Genomic DNA, 21,355 nt, shown 5'->3' with positions numbered 1-21,355 from the left:
AAGTTGTTGACAATTTGAAAATATTATTATTATATTTGTACTATGGAAGGCCAGGAATTAGTAGAGAAATTTTACTATGACTAGTAGTGGAGAAGTGGGGGTGGAGTCATAGAGGGAAGAGAGACAAGCAGACAGATGCACTGTATGTTTCAAACAGTACATCACTTCATATGTTGTGATGGGAGACAGATTTATTTTTAACATTCTGTGTGACATAATCTATGGTTTAGCAAGAACGCTTGTACCAATATTTTTTATTTTAATGAATTTCCCTCTTTATTGATGGTAATACATAGAAAAACAGAAGTTTTAGCTGTAGGTCACATGTGTTGCTGCTACTGATGGAAGCAGGGCAGGCTCTCCTGACTAATATGAATCAGGATCTTGGCAATGTCTTTCATAATTTATTAGTTTTTAAAATGGAGCACTTTGCTTATAAAGCTTTGGAGAAACAAGACAATAAAATATACAATTAATTAAAATCTCTAGAGCAACCAGCAGCATCATTAATAAAGCATTACACTCTAAAGCACATAAGAATTGCAGCTTACTCTCCCATCTCAGTGGGAAAAACCAGGATAAAAGAGCCTGTCTTTCGTCATAGTCAATAAACTGAGTTTATTGGACTTGGGCTGGTAGATTTTCAAAGAAATAGGCTCCTGGCCCACTCCTCTCTACATGAAACATCTGGGTTAATAATAACAATCGCCTGCCTTCATTTGGCACTTACTTCATTGATATGTTCTTGTTTAATCCTCACAAAAATGCAGGGTAGACGTTAGGAATTCCATTATACAGATGAGAAAACAGAGGATGGCATGAGTTACAGAAATGCTCCTCACCATGTAGTCCGTAGACCAGCAACATCAGCAGGAGCTTGTTAGAAGGGCAGATTCACAGCCCCACCTCGGACTCACTGAATCACAATTTCCAGGGGTGGAGCCCCGTGGCTTGTTTTTTCACAAGGTCTTCAGGTGATTCTTATGCATGCCAATGTTTGAGAACAATTAGTTTATAAGACCTTATGGACACTACTGTGTAGTAGGAGCAGAAACTGAGACTTGGTACATTGGATTTTACTGTTCATAGGGAGCATCTGTAAGAAATCTTTGAAGTATGGATCCTTCAGAACTATACATGATTTATGCTTGCTATAGATTTTCCTTTTCTCTTTATCCTTAGCGCTTGCCTTTCCAAATAACTTCTCTGTCTAGTGTATATGCAAAAAGAAATAATTTTAAGAGAGAGATCCTTTTAAAACCTTTCTTGAGAGAACCCCCTAGCTCTAGTCTCTTTCCCCTTTGTACCGTCATATCTCTTTCCAGAAGATTCTTTTGAAACTTAAATGTGACCATTCTGGTCATGCTTGTTTGAAAGCCTCTGAAATCATTTATTGTCTTTGCTATGTATACTTTTGTGTCTTCACAGAAATAGACCAGTGTTCATGTTGGCTGACTGACAGGACGGTACCATTTTTATCTCATCTCAAAGAGCTTATTCTAGAATGTTGGTGCCATGCTGGTAAAGTGTGAAGATAAATCATGGCATTTGATCATATATCCTGATTTTACCATTTACTGGTTAGTTTCATGATCTGCATATATCATCTGACTTTTCTGAGTTTCTATTTTAAAAATGGAGGTGGCAATATGGTGTAAATTAGAGTCAATTCTTTGAGAATACTTTGGAAGCCATTGGGTGCTATGCAAGTGTGAAATAATGTTCTGGCATGTTTTGAACAATGGCTTCTGAGGGCGAGTCTACAGAGAGATTTGGGGATAAATGTTGTGTTACTCTTCCCTGTGATGGTGACTGGGCTTGTCAAATGAGTTTGTATACAGAAGGGAGGAGCAGAGTGTGCCTGGTGGAAGGATCTCAGGCTTTGGACTCACCCAGGCTGACTGTGAACTCACTCTCAGCTTTATCTCTAAAACGAATGCCAGAGAACCTACTTGTAAAAGTTGCTATGAGGAAGGTTGGAGTGTAAGACAAAAGAATCGAGAGTCAATGATATATTCATGGGATTTAAAGCCATGAGAGGTTGGATGCAGTCACTCAGGGAAGAAATCTACAAGAGAAGACAAAAGGGCTGGAAGAACCTTGTGTGAGAAATTATGAACCACCAGACCGCCCCCCCACCCCATCCCACACCTAGGGCTCTGGCGCTGACTTTGTACTGTAGCTGGGTCCCTGGAAGGCTCACTTACTCCAGCCTCAGCTCCCTCCCAGGCCTGCCAAGAAGCTACAGAGGCATTCATAAGAAGGCACTTTGATAACCAAACAGCAGGGGTTCCAAACCCACCTGACTATGGCAGCCCAGATGACCACACATGGATGGCAGTCCTGGCTTCTTAAAAGTGCGTGTGCCTGTACTGTGTATGTGTGTGTGTGTATGTGTTGGTGGGGGAGGGTTGGCAACATGAGGAATGTGTTCCTTCTAAAGGGGCAGCTACTTCGTGGCTCGGTGGATTATTGCCCTGAGGAAATATGAATCTGGAGTTACCCAGTCATCTGACATTTAAAGACAAGCCAGGGATCTGGATTTTTTGGTGACATCTTCAGATTTTTTTAATGTTGGCTAAATGAAAAACAACAACAACGACAAACCCACTTTGTGACCCGAGTAACACACATCTGTGGGCCAGACTTGGCTGCCAGCTGGTGGCCTCTGCTGCAGAGTGTATAAGCATGACCTATTATTATTGGATGTTCTGGAATTTATAATAACCTCCCAGGAACCTTTATGCTGGGGCCCTTCTAGGAATGCATCCATGCTTTCTTTGCTTCTCTTGAAACTCCCCCACTCCCCCAAGATGTACCAGACCTGTTTTGCTTCAGACTCCAGGGACTTTAAATTTGTGCTGTGTAATTTGGAGAGATTTTGAGTCTGGGTGTGCAGGCAGGCTGGGCAACTACAGCTCCTTGGAGAGGAGAGTTGAGAGATTGGCGTTATAGTTTTTACCTCTCCTAGAAGGTCAAGGCATAAATTGTCTGCTGCAAATAGTACCCCAGTGCCTGCTGGATCTGCCGAGCCACTGGGATAAAACTGATTCATTGCATACCCTTAGGATGTGTGTGTCTTCCTTAGGAAAAGATTTTTCATTGCCTTATTTTTTTATGTGTTACAGAAAAAAGAGTTTGATGTGGATACTCTCAGTAAATCCGAGCTGCGGATGCTCCTCAGCGTGATGGAAGGGGAGCTGGAGGCCAGAGACCTTGTCATCGAGGCCCTGCGGGTAAGGACGACACAGGAGTGGGTCTCCATGCTGGATCATTTGCTTTTTTCAAAGAGCCATTGGCAAACCTTCTTTTTCTTAATTTTTGAATCAAATAGATTTAAAATGTTACATCAGGTCAAAATGTGCTCTTCACCCCAAACACTAACCCATAACTTTTATAAGCCCAAACAAACACTGAAGTCAGATGGTCATTGAAATGCTGGGGGCCGAGACGAAACTGTTTAATATGGGAGACTTGAGGAGTCAGCTGTACTCGTTCAGAAATCCTTTTATGTTTCACATGTTTATTTGGTTAGAAACGTGTTTTCAGAAAATTGCTAATTTGGTATCCTACATGTATGTGAGAGCAGTGAGGAAAAGTTGAGGTTTATAAAAAATATTGCTGGTAATAGATATTTTTTCTTCCTATAACAATTGTTATGTTTTAATTTTTAGAAACTCATGCATTAAAAAGTAAATGTTTATCCATACCTTCAAAGTGTTAATTTTTTCTGGTCTTTCAGTAATTTTGAAATATTTCTGTAATTGCTTACAAAGAATATATTACTGAAATGTCTCAATAAAATTTTGTTTTTGAAAAAACAATGGTGAATCCCAGCACTTTGGGAGGCTGAGGTGGGCGGATCACGAGGTCAGGAGATTGAGACCATCCTGGCTAACACGGTGAAACCCCGTCTCTACTAAAAAATACAAAAAATTAGCCGGGCATGGTGGCGGGCGCGTGTAGTCCCAGCTATTCGGGAGGCTGAGGCAGGAGAATGGCGTGAACTTGGGAGGCGGAGCTTGCGGTGAGTCGAGATCACACCACTGCACTCCAGCCTGGGCGACAGAGAGAGACTCCATCTCAAAAAAAATAAAGAAAAGAAAAAAAGAAAAAACAATACATCAAGAAAGTCTAATCACCAATTTTCTAATTAAGTATTCTGGATCTTGCGTTTGTTTTGGTTTGTAGATCAAACATAATTTGGTGCTTGTTTTTTTCCCTCTTTTCTATTTAATACTTTGTCTGTAATTAGTTATTTTTTGGTTCTTGGTCATTTGGCCAAGAAGGATATATTTATTAAGTATGGGTTTATCTTAATAAACCCATTTCATCAGGGAATTGTTTCCTCAAACCTTGTCTTAGGAAGTCTAATTTAATGTACATATGAAAATCTGTGGAATGTTAACACATTGTTGCCTGTGACAGGAGCTTATATGGTTGAGGAGGGAGGTGGTAGTGCTGGATGGTCAGACATAATAATGGAGAGGGTGGACATGGGGAGAACTCAGTTGTGTGGGAAGAAGAGATAGTTCCTGAAGTCATGTCTTCAATGTGTTTTCATAAACCAGAAGTTGGCATAGCAGATGTAGTGATTATCCATCGATTTCATTGCAGAAACAAATTGCCACAGAAAAATGGTAGTATAGTTAAGTATAGAGGCCGATATTGAGTTGAAGGTGTTGCCTTTTGAATGACAAGTTCTGCTAAGTAGACATTTGCAGTTTGCTTATATTCATCCTATTCCACATTGAGAACATCTGTATTGCTGGCAAATGTATATTTTCCTGAATGAAATTTTTGGGAGAAATGCTGAGGCAGCATGTAACAAACATATGTGACCCTTAGCCCAAGGACAGAACAAGGGCACAGTCAGCTGCGGAGGCCAGTAGTATAGCCTCTTGTGGTGAGATAGAAGTGAAGGGCTCCAGCTGTGCCTTAGATATTTTTTTTTTTTTTTTGGTCCTTCTGTGTTAACTTGTGAAAGGCATCAGCACTATGGAATTCCCCACTACTCACATCAATGTTTGAACATTTAGTGAAGTCTGTGTTTTTATGTATCACCTTAGCAACCACATGTATTTCTCTTTTTAATTTAATTGCAATACTTTGAAATGTTGAAATGTGAGAGTAGATGTAAAGGCTTGCTAATAATCAGCACTTGCCGAATAAACATTTTTCATAGAGTCAAGGAATGTTAGAATTACACGGAGCCTTAGATGATATTGTAGGTCAGTGTTTTGCATCCCTATCAGATGTGGTGTCTCCTTTTCATAAAATATTTTATCACCTTCTTACTATCCTGCAATGAAATTTATGGAGAATTGCATGTATAAGTAGGTTCTGTTAAAAATTACAAAACCAATACAAAGATAACAGGAAAATATTTAAAATAAAATATGATGTACTCAGTATATAAATGCTCAGACACGACTGTACTGAAAGACGTGATAAAACACGTGTCTATTTGAACCTATTCATGGCATTGACATGAATATAATAGTTGCAAAAGAATCCTGATCCCATCCTGCTATGTTGTTTACTCTGAGTCAGCAGATTTGTGGTGGGTGAGGTGATTTTCTGAAATGGTGAATGACAGTAAAGTTGCAAACAAAAGTACGCACATACACAGGAGTTGAATCCCTGGAAAATTCAGCTTGTTAAAAATTATATTGACTTGTTTAATAAGTAAAAAGGAGTTACCCTCTAGACTGGTCATATAGAAGGTTCCAGTGGAAGGAATGAACAGAGAGATATTTGAAACATGGCACAGTTCCTGGATATGTGGAAAGGAACCACATCTTTTCTCTGCCTCCCTAAGTGCCAATCACTGTGAAAACCAAAAATGCTCATCTGTTTCCAAAACACGTCCTAGGGTACTGCTCCTGTGGAGAACCACTGGCCAAGACGAGTTTCCTTTTTTTATAGATAAAATCAAACAAAAAGCTTGGAGACTTCTGACTTATCGAAGGCCACAGATATGGCATGCATAAGAGCTTCCAGTTCATTTTCACACAGCCTGCCATGTGGAACTCAGTGTATATGGAGACTCTTTGTTTTGTTTTGTTTTTTGTTTTCTTTTTTTTGAGACGGAGTCTCACTCTGTCGCCCAGGCTGGAGTGCAGTGGTGCGATCTCGGCTCACTGCAAGCCCCACCTCCCGGGTTCACGCCATTCTTCTGCCACAGCCACTCAAGTAGCTGGGACTACAGGTGCCCGCCACCATGCCCGGCTAATTTTTTGTATTTTTAGTAGAGACAGGGTTTCACTGTGTTAGCCAGGATGGTTTTGATCTCCTGACCTCGTGATCTGCCCGCCTTGGCCTTCCAAAGTGCTGGGATTACAGGCGTGAGCCACCGCGCCCGACCTATGGAGATTCTTAAAGCTTTTTTGGTTTAAAATTGAGAATTGTGACTTCTTTATTTAGATGATTGTGTTTTTTACAGTAGGTAATAATGTTGTCTTCACATACCTGTGGTAGCCATCATAGCATCACTGTGGTGATTTACTGATTGAGTGTTCCCTGGGACATTCACTGGTCACAGTATGTCATCTGTTTGCCTTTTCCCATAGGGGTGGAATGTAACTGAGTGACTAATGCCCCAGAAAGAAATTGGGAAGGAGAGAGGCTGTGAAACTGTCATTTTAATTTTGTTTTACATTATGAGATCAATTTACTCCTAAATCAAGAATCAAAATCGCCTCAATCGGTAATCAGTGTGCTGCTATTCAACTGTGAAGGAAGTGCATCTTGGTTTTTTTTTTTCAGCCATAATTAATATTCCTCTGAAAATAGTAAATAGTTTTGAACTTAATATATAAATTATAAAGATACCTAATTTGTACACTGAACTTTATTAAATTTAGAAATGATTTTGTTGTGAGACAAATTCTTTAGAATTTTAAAATCTTTAAACATATCTTTCAGATGAAGCTATTTTACTTTAAATCATGCTATCTTGAAGCTTTGATTTCAAGTTATTAAAAATTGCATACATCATTGAATTAATGGCAATGGACTTTTCAAAACAATCCATAAATATAATTTTGGATGGGGAGGATGTTAAGAGATTGTAATATATATCTTGGTACCTTTGCTATTTTCATATATTTAAGGTATAGATACTTCCTAGTATAAAAAGCCCATGATAGTATTGAAGACATTAATTTTTAAAAAGAGCAATATTGATGGAAAAATCTGAATTGCATAAAGCTGATTAACTGAAATGTATTTTAATTGATTCTCATGGGAATTATTTAGTTTGTCAACAATTCCTCCATATTCACATAGAGTAGGAATAAATCTTTGAACAAACAGATAACATTCAGATAAAGTCCAAAGAAAAATATTTTGCAGTTCAGTAAAGAATGTTCCCAAAGAGAAGCAGCTGCATTTTCTGAACACCAAGATAGGCACAGAAGTTTTTGAATTAAATTTAATTGGCTATTCAAAATCTGAGTACACAATTTATACAGAAATCCGTGATTCAAGATTAATTAACTTTGTGGAGTCTTCTGGCCTTTGTTTCTTTTTTCCTCTTGCTACTGGTATTCTTACAGGTATCTTAGTCAAAGAGAGACAAAGTCAAGATGATGAAAATGCTATAATCATAAAATTTTAAAAGTCAAAATTATGTGCTTAAGCCTACATTTTACAGTGCCCAGCCTGCCATCATTAGCATGAGTTTACATAAATATTATATCATTTAAACAATGAATTCCTTTGGCAATTATCTTCAGATTTTTTCTGTGCCTTTTTCCTTTTAGATTGGATAAATGAGATTGACCATAAATCCATGGCAATTCTTCCTCCTAACCTTCATATAAAGTAACTATATAATCTAGACTTTCAATTATTATTTGCATTGAAACTTTTAAAAATTAGCCAGTTTAACATTTCTTCAGATAGAATGCATTTATGACCCCAATAACATAGGAGACTATCAGTTATAGAATTGCCTTGTACAAGTGGCTGTAAGAAAGAGACTCAACATAAATAGATTAAATAAGTTCATTTCTCTCACATAACAATCTGGAGGTGAGTGATCCCAGCTGGAGAGGCAGCGCCGTGCTAAGTGGTCATTCAACAACCCAGGTTATTTTTGTTTTACTACTCTTCTTAGGGAGTTAGCCTCATCAGCATGCTTAAAACAGGATCAGTGCCAGCTCCAACATATGGTAAGGGGGAAAGATGGGAAATGGAGGGCAAGCATTTCCTCTAAGTATGGTCTTTCTTCTGCAGAGTGCACACAGGTATATCGGTGAGACCTTTCATAGACATGGAACTTTTCCTAGTTGCATAGGAGCCTGGAAAATGGCCATGGCTGGCTGTAGTACTGTGGAAGAAGGGAGGACTTGGGAGGACATTAACAACCTGCTGAAGTCCAAGAGGGAAGGGCCCTATCTTGATTTCAATATTATCTTTCAAAATATCCTGGGCTAAGATACAGGAAGATAGATCTTTCCCTCCTTCCTTCCTCAATAAGGATTTGATGAATACCTATTATGTAGCAGGCATAAAAATGTTTGAAGTACATGTAGGTGAAGATGTATTATGCCAAAATTGTATCTGTTTAGAAAATTCTGTTTCTTGGCTTTATATATTTAAAATTAATTGTTCTGTGTAGTGCCATCTAGGCCTAAGTTTTACTTTTCTCAGACCGTGACTCAGTATGTTGAGTTTGCCTAGAATGATCTTCTTTTCAAAAACTTGACTGTTCATTGGGTTCAAAATTAAAAATAAAATTTAAAGCTCTTAAGTAATTTTGCTTTAAAGCAGGTTTTCTCAACCTCAGCACTGTTGATACTTTGGACCATTTATTTTTTGCTGTTTAGGGGGAGCAGTCCTGTACATGTAAGATATTTAGCAGCATCCTTGGTCTCTACCCACTAGATGCCAGTAGCAACTCTTTGGTTGTGACAACAAGAAGGTCCCTCCATGGGGGACCAAATTGCTGCTGCTTGGGAAATGCTGTTTTAAGGAGGTAATACTAGTCAAGGAAGGACTATTTTTAAAACTGATTTTGCTAAAATTGGCCAGGCGCGGCAGCTCACACCTGTGATCCCAGCACTTTGGGAGGCCGAGGCGGGCAGATCACTTGAGGTCAGGCGTTCAAGACCAGCCTGGCCAATGTGGTGGAACTCTGTCTCTACTAAAAATACAAAAATTAGCCAGGCATGGTGGCAGGCAAATTTGGGATGAGGTCCCTCTATTTATGGCTATTAATGCAAACAGTCCGCATGAGGTAATAGCTTGTTGACCCCCATCCTCTCTATAGAACTGAGCCCAACCACTTGCAACAGTGAGCCCTTGCTTTGGGACAGGCAGATTTAATTTGCCAGTGATTATAAGATGTATCTCAGGCTGGGCTTGGTGGCTCATGCCTGCAATCCCAGCACTTTGGGGAGCTGAAGCAGGTGTATCACTTGAGGTCAGGAGTTCGAGACCAGCCTGGCCAACATGGTGGAACCCTATCTCTACTAAAACTACAAAAATTAGCCAGGGGCAGTGGCACACACCTGTAATCCCAGCTACTTGAGAGGTTGAGGCAGGAGAATCGCCTGAACCCGGGAGGCAGAGGTTGCAGTGAACCAAGATCAAGCCACTGCACTCCAGCCTGTGTGATAGAGCGAGACTCCGTCTCAAAAAATAAATAAATAAATAAATAAATCATCTATTTTTGCTAAAATAAATGTAAAAACTCTATTCAAATACGTTGCATAATGATGCAGTGATTTTCTTGAAAAAGTATACCTTTAAACTAAAAGTAATTATTCTGAAAATGCCCATTTTAATAACTTCAGGACCCTTTCAAAATGTATTACATATTTTACTATTTAAAATTGAATTACAGTTTCTTATGCAGAAATTAAATGCCTTATTTTTCAAATTAAAAAGCCTTTATGGTTGTATGGTTCAGTGCTAGAATCTTGACATAGAACAAAGGCAATCACTTTAAATAGAATAATGGTTCCACTCTAGTTTTAAAAGCAGCCACAGAGTATGCTACAGAGTATTGTGAATGTTTTCCTCATATGACATGTCTGCTAAATCCTGATAAAAGAATAACAATCTGGCTTTTTATTGGTTTCAGCTAAGTAAAACATGCAGTCTTTTGTATTTCAAAATTCTCCTGTGAATGCAGGCATTTGATTGACCAAAACATACCCTTTTTGTGCTGTTCATTATAATTAATGAATTAATTAATTTGCTGAGCAGAGCTGAATTTATGAAAACAAAAATTAATTTAAGTTTCCTTTCCTGTCTGTTGAGATAACGCTTTTGTGCCATGCTAGAGAAAGGAAGAAGGGTGTTGACCAGATTTTGTGTTGTTTCTGCAAGCAAATCAGTTTTCAGAAAGAACAAATAGCTGATGATTTTTAAGTAGCATTGTATTTGTTCCAGCAGGACAAACACTGAAATAATCAACTTTGATTCTTCTGGTCAATGTTTTCTTTGATAAACATTTACCATTAGTAAAAAACAAACAAAAAATAGAATACCATGCAAAACATTGCTTTTCCATATATTAGAAAATGCAGGTGATGAGGTCGTGAAAGCAAAATGTTTATGATCACCATTTCTGGCCCATATAATAAGCAAATGAAGTAACTGTGTAGCATTTGCCTGCTGATTATTAATAAGTTACCAAGATATATGTAAGGAGAACACACTACAGATGAGGCTTTTCCCAGCTCAATCTCCCACATACCATTTGATCCGTTCTGGTGCAGGATAGAATCAGGGTTACAAATAGAATGAAACCAGGAATATATTTTTGTATACTATGAAGATGATCGCAATTATGGGGACTGTCAGTCTAATTAACAGTTCATTTTTAGAATTCCACGTGATCTGAAAATACAAGGTATTCCTTTGAGGCATTCTGATTACATTTTAGCCACCTCATCCTGACACTTGGTGGCTAAGCTACAAGTCATGGGTTTTTGCAGAAATTTCTTTTGCCACCTTTGTGAGGAATTCTATGTTTTGATTATAAGAGGAAACAAGGGTCTAAAGCAGTGTGCTCATATACAGTGTGTAGCATCATCTTTATTATGTAAATTTTTAAATTTTGTGTGGCATTATTTTCAACTTTGCATAAATAATTCTGTTTGCAGCCACCTCTGTTCACAACCAGCTAACAGTAAACTAAAAAATGAAAAAGGAAGAGGGTGGTTTTATCATTTTAAACTAAAACAGTTTCTTTTCTACAGCCGCCTCCATCCATCCCATGATGGTGGGTTAGGCAGTAAGCAAACCAAAGTCAAGAAAAGGGCAATTCCATTTTTCTCATGCTTTGCAGGAATCCTGAGGTTAACTGCTATTTACAACAAGCTAGAGATTGAGCAGGGGATGGAGATGAAGCTTAATATTGTTAGGTTTTCGTTATATGTCCGGCACTTCATAGGCATTATTTGTTATCCCTATGAAATCTCTTGAGATCAGTGGTAGTACCCCTACTTTAGGAACAGAGAAAGTAAAGCTAATAGGATATATGCCATTTTCTGTCTGACTCCTAACCTTAGCCCTCACCATGTCTCTCCCCCAGAGGCAACATTAATGAAACTAAGCATTTTCCTAGAGCTGAAAGTTGTCATTTATGGATTTTTTACTTTACTTTAATTGCTACGAGGGCTCAGACCATTTCTACACACCTGTAATCAATTGTAAATTTCAAAAGCTGCACAGAAATTGAAGCAAAAAGAAATTGTTAGTATTCTATGTTTAATCATTCATTTGCTGTTCCCTTGCAATTGAGCGCAGGTAATTATAAACAGAAGTAAAGCCTTGAAGATTTTTAAGATCCTATTGAATGGCAAGTATAATAAGGTAGAGGAACATCATTGATTTTTAATGTGTCCTTCTTATTAATTATACCAAAAGCTTGTACTTTTCTGTAATTAGGGTATGATTCTAATAGGATGAGAGAGAACATGTTGGTGCACATGAGAATGCTGCATAACCTGAGTTTAGGGAAGTGATGGAGATTTATGAAATACACAAGCACACAATTGCTAAGGAACTGCTCTTTCCACCCTGACCATCTTTGCATATTTTAGTCATTAAGTCTGTCTCTTGTAGTTGCATTTTGTTTTTAAATTTGTAAATCTTTTAGTTTTTTCATATTTGATCTTTTTTTTTTTTTTTTTTTTTTTGGTTTTGTATCTGCAAAACATCAGCAGGTAGTAAATTCAGTCCTTAAATAGAAATTTGGTTTGGTTTCCATGAAAGGCTGTTGTATGGATTTCCTTGATGTTATAAAATTCTTTATTTTTTCCAATCAATAAAAGTTGAAGTGAATTTGCGAGGGTAGATTATGTAAGCCAGGGTCATGATAGAGGCACTACCAAGGAAGAGTTCAGTATTTTAAGTAATTGATATATTAAAATGCGGATGTGTCATTGGCCTTGTTAGAAAGTTCAGGTTTCCTTTCATGAAGCCTCAATCAACAGAATCTAGTTTTACATTAGATTTTTTAAGACAAACTTTTAAGTAATCCTGTCAAGTTAACTTAGAGTTGATGATTTTCTATTGATGAGTCTCTTTCCGTGAGTGCCTGGGAATACATTTTTCATAAAAAAGTCTCAAAAGTGTATTGGGGGCCGGGCGCGGTGGCTCACGCCTGTAATCCCAGCACTTTGGGAGGCCGAGGTGGGCGGATCACGAGGTCAGGAGATCGAGACCATCCTGGCTAACATGGTGAAACCCCGTCTCTACTAAAAATACAAAAAATTAGCCGGGCGTGGTGGCGGGCGCCTGTAGTTCCAGCTACTCGGGAGGCTGAGGCAGGAGAATGGCGTGAATCCGGGAGGCGGAGCTTGCAGTGAGCTGAGATTGCGCCACTGCACTCCAGCCTGGGCGACAGAGCCAGACTCTGTCTCAAAAAAAAAAAAAAAAAAAAAAAAAAAAAAAAAAAAAAAAAGTGTATTGGGCTTCCTTCTGGAGTTTCTTGACAAAATAATGAGACTTGACTGGCATAACTGAGAAGCAACCTTCCATCATGTCTGCTTGGCTACATCAGAGGTTCCATGTGTTTTTGTGCCTGTATGGGAATAGTAACAAGTTGTGAGTTTGGTTTGGTGGACTGTAGATAGGACAACTAATGGAAGAGCTTTAGAAACTCTTGATAGATACTGTGAATATGTTAAACTCTTAGTAAGTTTAGATTTCAGACAGTTGACAATTGAGATTCACTGTAGGCTCCGAGGTAGGAAACAGATGTGGTAAAAGCAGTGTCTAAGGGAGATTATGTTAACCACTTTTGGAAATAGATTGACAGTAAAAGGGAAAGAAGGAATCTGAGGAAGCAGTTACAGATGACGTTAATTAAAGTATGGTTCCATGAAGCTCTGAATTCTGGGTGATGGCTCTAAATGTAATTTGTTGTGTGTGTGTGAGGGGGGTGGTGGGGAGGTATTAACAGGACTTGAATAGACAGAAGAGATTGGGAATAAAATATCTCCTCCAGCATGAGTGCATTATTTTCCTTTATTTCCTCTCTTCTTTTTCTTTTTTTCCCTCTATTTTATTTTCTTTTTTTCTTAAATAGAGACAGGGTCTTGCTATGTTGCTCAACCTGGACTCAAACTCCTGGGCTCAAGAGCTCCTCTTACCTCAGCCTGCCAAGTAACTGGGACTGCAGGTGTGTACCACCATGCTAAGCTTAAGAGTGCATTATTTTCTAACTGGTGACAGCAAATAGTTGTTCCTAATGCAATTTCTGTGTCAGGGTAGAAACTTTGTTTTTTAAGGACATTGTGTTTATACTCCATGTGAATTCATGCTCAATTAATTCAGGCATTTGTTCTAGTTCTTCCAACAGCCTTTTTAGTGCTTAGCTGTTCAACATTCACCTAGTAAATATTTTCTCAGTGTATATTTATCATATCAGGTGTTGCACTGGGAAGAGAGTGTAAGCTAAATAGTCCCGGTACTTCTAAAATTTATTGTCTAGTAAAGAACACTAACCATAATAAGTTGCATTTGTGATAAGTGTGACAATGGAAAAGTACTGGGCTGTTAAGATTATGTACCATGACTGATATGGTATTTTTCTTAGACCCACTGTGGAGGGCTGTGTAATAATAGGGCCAAAGTAAGAATACAAAATATTTGAAAAATATTAATATTTATAATATATCTAATAAAATAAAAATAACCATGTTTCTCTTGTTTGGTCCCCACCTACTTAGGTTTCCCTGGATTTTGTGCAACTCCCTCAAAATTGTTTTATTTTGTGCAACTGCTTTGCCGTGTCTCCTTTTGATCTCTCCTTGTATGCAGATGATGGCCTCATGAATTTCTTTCTTTTCAAAGTGACTGTTAGTCTCTCCTATTTATCTGTCATTCTTTGGTTACTTGAAATTACAAAGCAGTATGGCTGTTTTGTACCAATGAATATAGAGGTGGTTTGTTTGTTTTGTTTTAAGAAGGGGTCTCTGTCAACCAGGCTGGAGTGCAATGGCACGACCATAGCACACTGCAGCCTTGAACCAAACCATATATATAGGTCCCATCTGTGGTTTCAGGCATGCACTTAGAGTCTTGGCACATATTCCCCATAGATAAGGGGAGGCTATTGTATATTCTACTAATCAAGCAGTCACATAGCTCAGATTCAAGGTGAAGAGACATAAACCTGGCAGGGGAGAAATGTTGAAGAATTGGAGGATGTTCCAAAACCTCCAGGAAATACCTGCCTTTGTTTGCTGAGCCCTAACTGCTAGGCATGCTATTTAGTATTTTATGTGGATTATGTCATTTAACCTTCATGAGTATCCCTGGAAGTAGGTACTGTTGTTATCTCATTTTAAGGCTCATGGTTAAGGAAGGTGTTCTGTGTCACAAAGCTAAGTGCCAAGCCAAAGTTTGGACCCAGGTCTTTCTATCTCCAAATGCATCTTCTTAACTACTCTTCTATATAATCTCGTGGAAGAGAGCTAGGTAATAGCTACTAATTAGAATGCAGGGCTGGCTTGCGTGTTTTAGTAAAGCCCAGAGAAAAGAGTTCTAATGAAGATGAATTATGGACGGCTTCTGGGAAGAGGTGGCATTCTTGTAGTCTTTTGAAGAATGAGTACCTTAATGAATAGAACAATGAGAAGTGTGTTCTGATCAGAAAGAGCCAGAGCACAGGATCTGTGTGTGCTCTGGGCAGAGTGAGGAGGTAATGGATGAAGGCACAGGGGTATGGACTGATGGAGTAGGAGTTCCGATGGGTTCTATCCAGGAGGTTTTGAATGCTAAGCTGAAGCATTTATGTGCTTAGCCTGGTAGGCAGTGCAGAGTCCCTGAAGATTATCAAGCAGGAAAACTGAATGATCTGAGGCTTTTGTTCTCCAAGTGTGGTTTCCATACCTGCAGCATCGGCTTCATCTCATTAAAAATGCGAATTCTTAGAATCCCTACCCTAGATCAACTAACTCAGAAACTCTGGGGATAAAGCAAAGTGTTCCATTCCGTGTTTCCACAAGTCCTCTGGGTGATTCTGATGCATGCTAAAGTTTGAGAACCGCTGATCCAAAGGACGGTCACTCATAAAGCTGGTGTATTTGTGTAACATCACATCAGGGTGTGCGGTGAAATCGCTGATGCTGATTAGGTGTCAGGGTTGGAAAGGCTTTCTGCTCAGTGAGCAAGACGGCCAGTAAATTTGTCTAGTCTTTTTCTTTTGCCCATCTACTTGATGAGAAAAAGAGGCACTTCTCAGGACAGCTTTTTCGAAAGTCAGCAAGTGCCTCAAAGTGACTCAGCCTGGAAACTTTCTTAAAGAAGTCTGTGGAAATAGCACTAAAGGAGCTTTCTTGAATTGTTGGATTAAAGTAAAACATGAATTATTAAGACATTAAGAACTGTATGCAATCGACTGATTGCTATTACAGTTGATATAATTATTCACGTACACCTCTAATGGTTTCACATAGGAATTGAAGTGGTTTACAGGAATAAAAACAGTAAAATGGGAAAATGTAAGTCTATACAAATTAGGGAATAGAACAGTAGTTTACAAACCTTTTAATAATAAGACCTTTTCTTCTAATGAAATCTTACTTTAGTCCCAGTACATAAACCAGAAGCTGAGCTCTTGGGTTGGAGCAAATGATTAGAGTCCTAAGTTTCCTGAATCAATTAAAAGGGAAAATAAAATAGGAGCAGCTTGAGTTACACATGATGTGTTGTTGTTTATAAGGTAGAAAAAAGCTGTAGCAATTACTTCCTCAGGGAAGAGAAACTTTTCCTGATACTGGGCTCTATAAAGTTTTTCATCTCTGCCTCTTCAAATTGGAGATATTGGGTAGTGTGGTCATGTTTTCCACAATATCAATGTAAAACTGTAATGGCTGAGTATAAATGGGTGCTTTTGCATAAAATTCATTGATATAAGTGAGAGGCAGGATGCTTGGGCAAAGTAGCTGGGGTGGAAGTGATCAGGTGGGGTGGTGAGGCGTGGGCAAGACAGTGGGATTTCGAGAGGGATGGGCACCACAGCAGAGTGGTCTGCTGTGAACTAAATCTGCAGCAGATCATCTCAGGAAGCAGATGGGGCTGTGTTACCTTCAAACCATTTGCCAGCTTGATCTCATAACATTTGCTAATGTTCCTTATTTAATCATTTTATGTACATGTTTTCTAGACTGAACAAGTATTCAAATATGGTTAGGCAGGCCGGGCATGGTGGCTCACACCTGTAATCCCAGTACTTTGGGAGGCCGAGGTGGGTGGATCACGAGATCAAGAGATCTAGACCATCCTGGCCAACATGGTGAAACCCTGTTTCTACTAAAAATACAAAAATTAGCTGGGCGTGGCAGCACATGCTTGTAATCCCAGCTAGTCGGGAGGCTGAGACAGGAGAATCACTTGAACCTAGGAGGCGGAGATTGTCGTGAGCCAAGATTACACCACTGCACTCCAGCAAGACTCTGTCTCAAAAAAAAAAAAAAAAAAAAAAAAAAAAAAAGTTAGGCAAAGAAGATCTATAAAAATTTGGACATGGAACAAAAGCATGGAAAACAGTTATATCAGTGCCTCTACAATAAAATGAGGGTTGATGTCAAATAATTTTGGCTTATAACACTGTCAGAATGTATGATGACTGCTCATAACACAAATTATGTTATGAATTTATGAATATACTTTATAGTTTAAGTACTGGTAGTTGACAGTGAACAATATTTTTCTATAGTCCTGAAATAATTTGGCTAGTTATTTTCTCTAATCAACTTATTTCAGTTTAGAACATTCTTTTTCTTTGGAGTCTTGCTCTGTTGCCCAGGCTGGAGTGCAGTGGCATGATCTTAGCTCACTGCAACATCTGCCTCCTGATTCAAGCAATTCTCCTGCCTCAGCCTCCCAGGTAGCTGGGGTTATAGGCATGTACCTCCACGCCCAGCTAATTTTTCTATTTTTAGTAGAGACAGGGTTTCACCATGTTGCCCAGGCTGGTCTTGAACTCCTGGCCTCAAGTGATCTGCCAGCCTCGGCTTCTTAATGTGCTGGGATTACAGGCGTGAGCTACCACACCCGGCCTAGTTTTCTGTATTTTTGCTTTTGAACTTTCCAACTCTCTTTATTGTCCTACTTTTCATTGCTTTGAAAACCAGCTTGTGCATTTTTTTTTTTCTGGATGCCCCTGAAATTATTTAAAATGTTAGAAGCATGTTGGTAACCCTGTAATCTAAAATTTTGTTATTTAGCTCCTCTTCCTGTTGGTGAGTTGAATATTGACTTTTGCAGGGCATCGTTGCTCTTTCTGTGGTGTCTCTTAACAGTCTCAAATTGTTTCTAAGTCAATTTGTCTATACGTTGTAACTAACCAAGTGTAACTCCTGGTAAACATTCACTACCATTTTTTCTTCATAACAAGTTAAGCTGCCCCTTTAATATGAGAGTATATATATATATATTTAGTTACAAGAAGACATTAACTTATATAAATATTTGCTTAAGGAAAAAAGTCACAATGTTTAAGAAGCCAGTTTTTAAATCTTGATACATTTAACTAAGGAATGAAGATGGTTAGATCATAATAATAATGGAGCAACTTTTAACATTTTTGTTAGTAATTATAATTATGAGAGTTGAGTTTATAACAGTTTTGTAAAGTGTAACAATTTGATTTACAGGCAATTCAAATGTTTCTTCATTAATCCTTTTCTTAACTGTGTAAATAGCATTATATGATATTCTAAAGTATATTTCTTTTTTTTTTTTCTTTTTTCTTTTGGTACATGAACAATGACTCTGGGTCCATGTGGGATTAGTCTTTCTCCATGGATTATTTTTTCTCACTAATAACAGAGTTCTAATTCTTTACGTACCAGAAAGTTATACTTCCTTTTCTTAATGGAAACATATATCATATGATTGTTAAATTACTGACTTTAAGATTTACCCATAAACCTACCACCATAACATAATTATAAACGAGTTATACAACAGTTTTATATTTCTCATTTTTTTATCAAGCATTTTAACTATTTTTAGTGTTTCTAGTATTAATAAATCATAGCCTTCTTGACTATACGGTATTTCACATGGTCGAAGAATCAAAACCTTATTATTCTTCTATATTCTATTAGCTGTTTTTCCATTAGCTATGAGTAGGGATGGCATTCAAACTATTTAACAGGGCCGGGCGCGGTGGCTCATGCCTGTGATCTCAGCAGTTTGGGAGGCCGAGGCGGGCGGATCACGAGGTCAGGAGATCGAGACCATCCTGGCCAGCACTGTGAAACCCTGTCTCTACTAAAAATACAAAAAAATTAGCCGGGCGTGGTGGCAGGCGCCTGTAGTCCCAGCTACTCGGGAGGCTGAAGCAGGAGAATGGCTTGAACCCGGGAAGCGGAGCTTGCAGTGAGCCAAGATCTCGCCACTGCACTCCAGCCTGGGTGACAAAGCGAGACTCCATCTCAAAAAAAAAAAACAAAAAAAAAAAATTAACAGAAACCACACAGGTAGCAGTAAATCAGAAAGGATGCTTAAAATACCAGGACAGATCACATTCGTTACACCATCTTGATGTGTACTGGCTGAACCACAGCCCTAGCTGTGGATATCCTTTGGTAATGTTTTAATTTTGAAAACTCTCCATAGAGAAGCACAGCCCAGTCAAATGTATTTGCTTATAAAAACCTGTGTCATCTCAATGAGCGTTGGTAGTGCCTGCTAGAATTTAGCGTAGCCAGAAATGTGTAATTTAGGTAGGTACAATTTTAAATGACATAATCTGTAAGATATTTTAATAGTTGTGCTATTTAAGATATCTTTTTAAATTATTAATGTAATAAATGTTCTTCATTGAATATCTTCAAAGACACAAAAGAGGAAATTTTCCCATCACTCAGAAGTAACCATTTTTCTCTGCATTAATGAACACATATAATACAGATCTCTCAAAAATGGGAACATGCTCTACACAGTAATGTGTGCAGCCTGCTTGCATTCTTAATATATTGTGAGTGAACATATCCCTAGCTATTCTTCAACTTTGAGATTTTCAATCACTGCATGTCATTTATTTACTGAAACCTCAGTTCTTGGACATCTCCTTACCCCTCTTAGACCCCATGAACTATTGCTGCAATTCCTCCTTTGCAGATGCCCCCAATTCCCTTGGTCCTCACTTGGTAAAACCCTGGTGCCAGTGAAATTAAATTCTCTGCCTACCTCATGCCCACACCAATAGGCTTGCACAAGCCTGGAGAAAAAAAACATCCAACCTTGCTGACTGCCCTCACTTTAAATTTACCAAGTCCTCCTGTTGGTCCTTTTTGCTGCTTGGCAATTGTATGGCATTTCTCAATGCTTTTACTCACCTGTTCTCCTAGATTCTTTCACACTTTCTTCACTCTTCTGAGACCTTCAGTACCTTCTTGCTTTACTTCACTCTCAGCTGCTTTCAGTTTCATTGAGAACATAGAAGCACTCAGAAAGAGCTTCTGGACTTTCCCATCAGCACATCAACCCACTCATGGGCACCAGTACTCATGTGCTCACTTTTCCTCCCCTCGCTCTGGCAAACCGTCCATGTCTGAGGCTTGAGTCCAGCTGGTTATTGTGCACTCAAGTCTGTCCCACTCACATATTCAGATATCATCAAGTTTTTCCTCCAATCCACCCTGCCTTCCCTTTAGCTGTTGTGACATTGTTTCCTTTTGCCCTATTGCAGCAAAAGTCCTTAGAATGGTTGCTTGCTAGTTGACTGCAATTCCTTTTTGTCCATTCTCCCTTGAACCTACTGTAATCAGATTTTTGCCAACACCGTTCTAACCAAAAATCACTCATTTTTGTAGTTTTCAGGAAAAAAATAATGTTGGACTTGATTTCTCCTTTTCTCCCATACCCTACATCCTGTCTCTGTGTACATCTTGTTGGCTCTAGGAATAGGATGTACCTTAAATCTTCCTGCTTCACCCCATCTCCACTTACCCCAACCTGTATTAGTTTCCTATTGCTGCTATAACAAATTATCACAAACGTCCTGGCTTAGAAGGAACACAAATTTATTATCTTAACAGTTCTGGAGGTCAGAAGTCTAAAATGAGTCATCAAGGCTGCATTTCTTCTGGAGGTTCCGTGGGAGGATCCATTTTCTTGTCTTTTCTAGCTTCTAGAGGCTGTCTGCATTCCTTGGCTTATGGTCCCTTCCTCCCTCTTCAAGGCCAGCAGGGTAGCATGTTGTAGTATCTTTCCCTCCTGCAGTGTCTATCTGTCCCTGTCTCTCCCTCTCTCGTTTCTGCTTCTGTTGTCATGCCTCTTTCTCTGACTCCAAGGTTCCTGTCTCCCTCTTATGATGACCCTTGCTGTTACATTTGACCAGCCCATATCTGGGATAGTCTTCCCATCTCAAGATATTTAACTTAATCACATCGCAACATCCCTTTTGCCATGTAAGGGAACATATTCACAGGTCCCCGAGATTAGGATGTGGACATCTCTGGGGGCCATTATTCTGCCCACTGCAACCCTCTTGTCTGAATTATTTTAATACCTTCCTAACTGGTCCTCCCACTTGTGTAGCTGCCCCACTCCGGTTTCTGTTTTCCATAGTCATCGAGTTATCTTGTTAAAACAAGATCGGGATCATGTCACCCTTCAGCTCACAGTCTTCCAGTGGCCACCATCTTGCTCAGAGTAAAAAGCCAAGGCCTTTCTGTGGCCTCAAGGCTGCATAATCTACCTCTCTTATGTTTCTGAATTGCTTCTTAGCATCATTCCTATTCTTCTACAGCCCTGCTGGCCCCCTTGCCTGTTCCAGCCCTAGAGCTTTCATACTTGTTTTCTCTGTCTGGAAAGCTCTCCTAAATGGACCTGTAGCTCCTTCCCTCACTGTTTTAGATGTTTGCTGAAA

At 38.9% G+C, this 21,355-nt stretch overlaps 1 protein-coding gene across 5 annotated transcripts in view; it reads left to right on the top strand.

Annotated features, from left to right (window-relative positions):
- CTTNBP2 (cortactin binding protein 2) overlaps positions 1-21,355 on the top strand; it is a 159,631-nt gene that overhangs the window by 8,935 nt on the left and 129,341 nt on the right. For all 5 annotated transcript variants that reach the window (XM_055392151.2, XM_055392150.2, XM_019031726.4 and 2 more), the window contains exon 2: positions 3,129-3,236. In XM_055392151.2, the coding sequence (XP_055248126.1) occupies positions 3,129-3,236 (108 nt within the window). The remainder of the gene's footprint in view (positions 1-3,128; positions 3,237-21,355) is intronic.

Source organism: Gorilla gorilla, chromosome 6, assembly GCF_029281585.2.
Source record: "Gorilla gorilla gorilla isolate KB3781 chromosome 6, NHGRI_mGorGor1-v2.1_pri, whole genome shotgun sequence".
Taxonomy (NCBI): Eukaryota; Metazoa; Chordata; class Mammalia; order Primates; family Hominidae; genus Gorilla; species Gorilla gorilla.
Note: the sequence above shows the minus strand (reverse complement) of the source record. Positions and strands in the feature narration are given on the sequence as shown.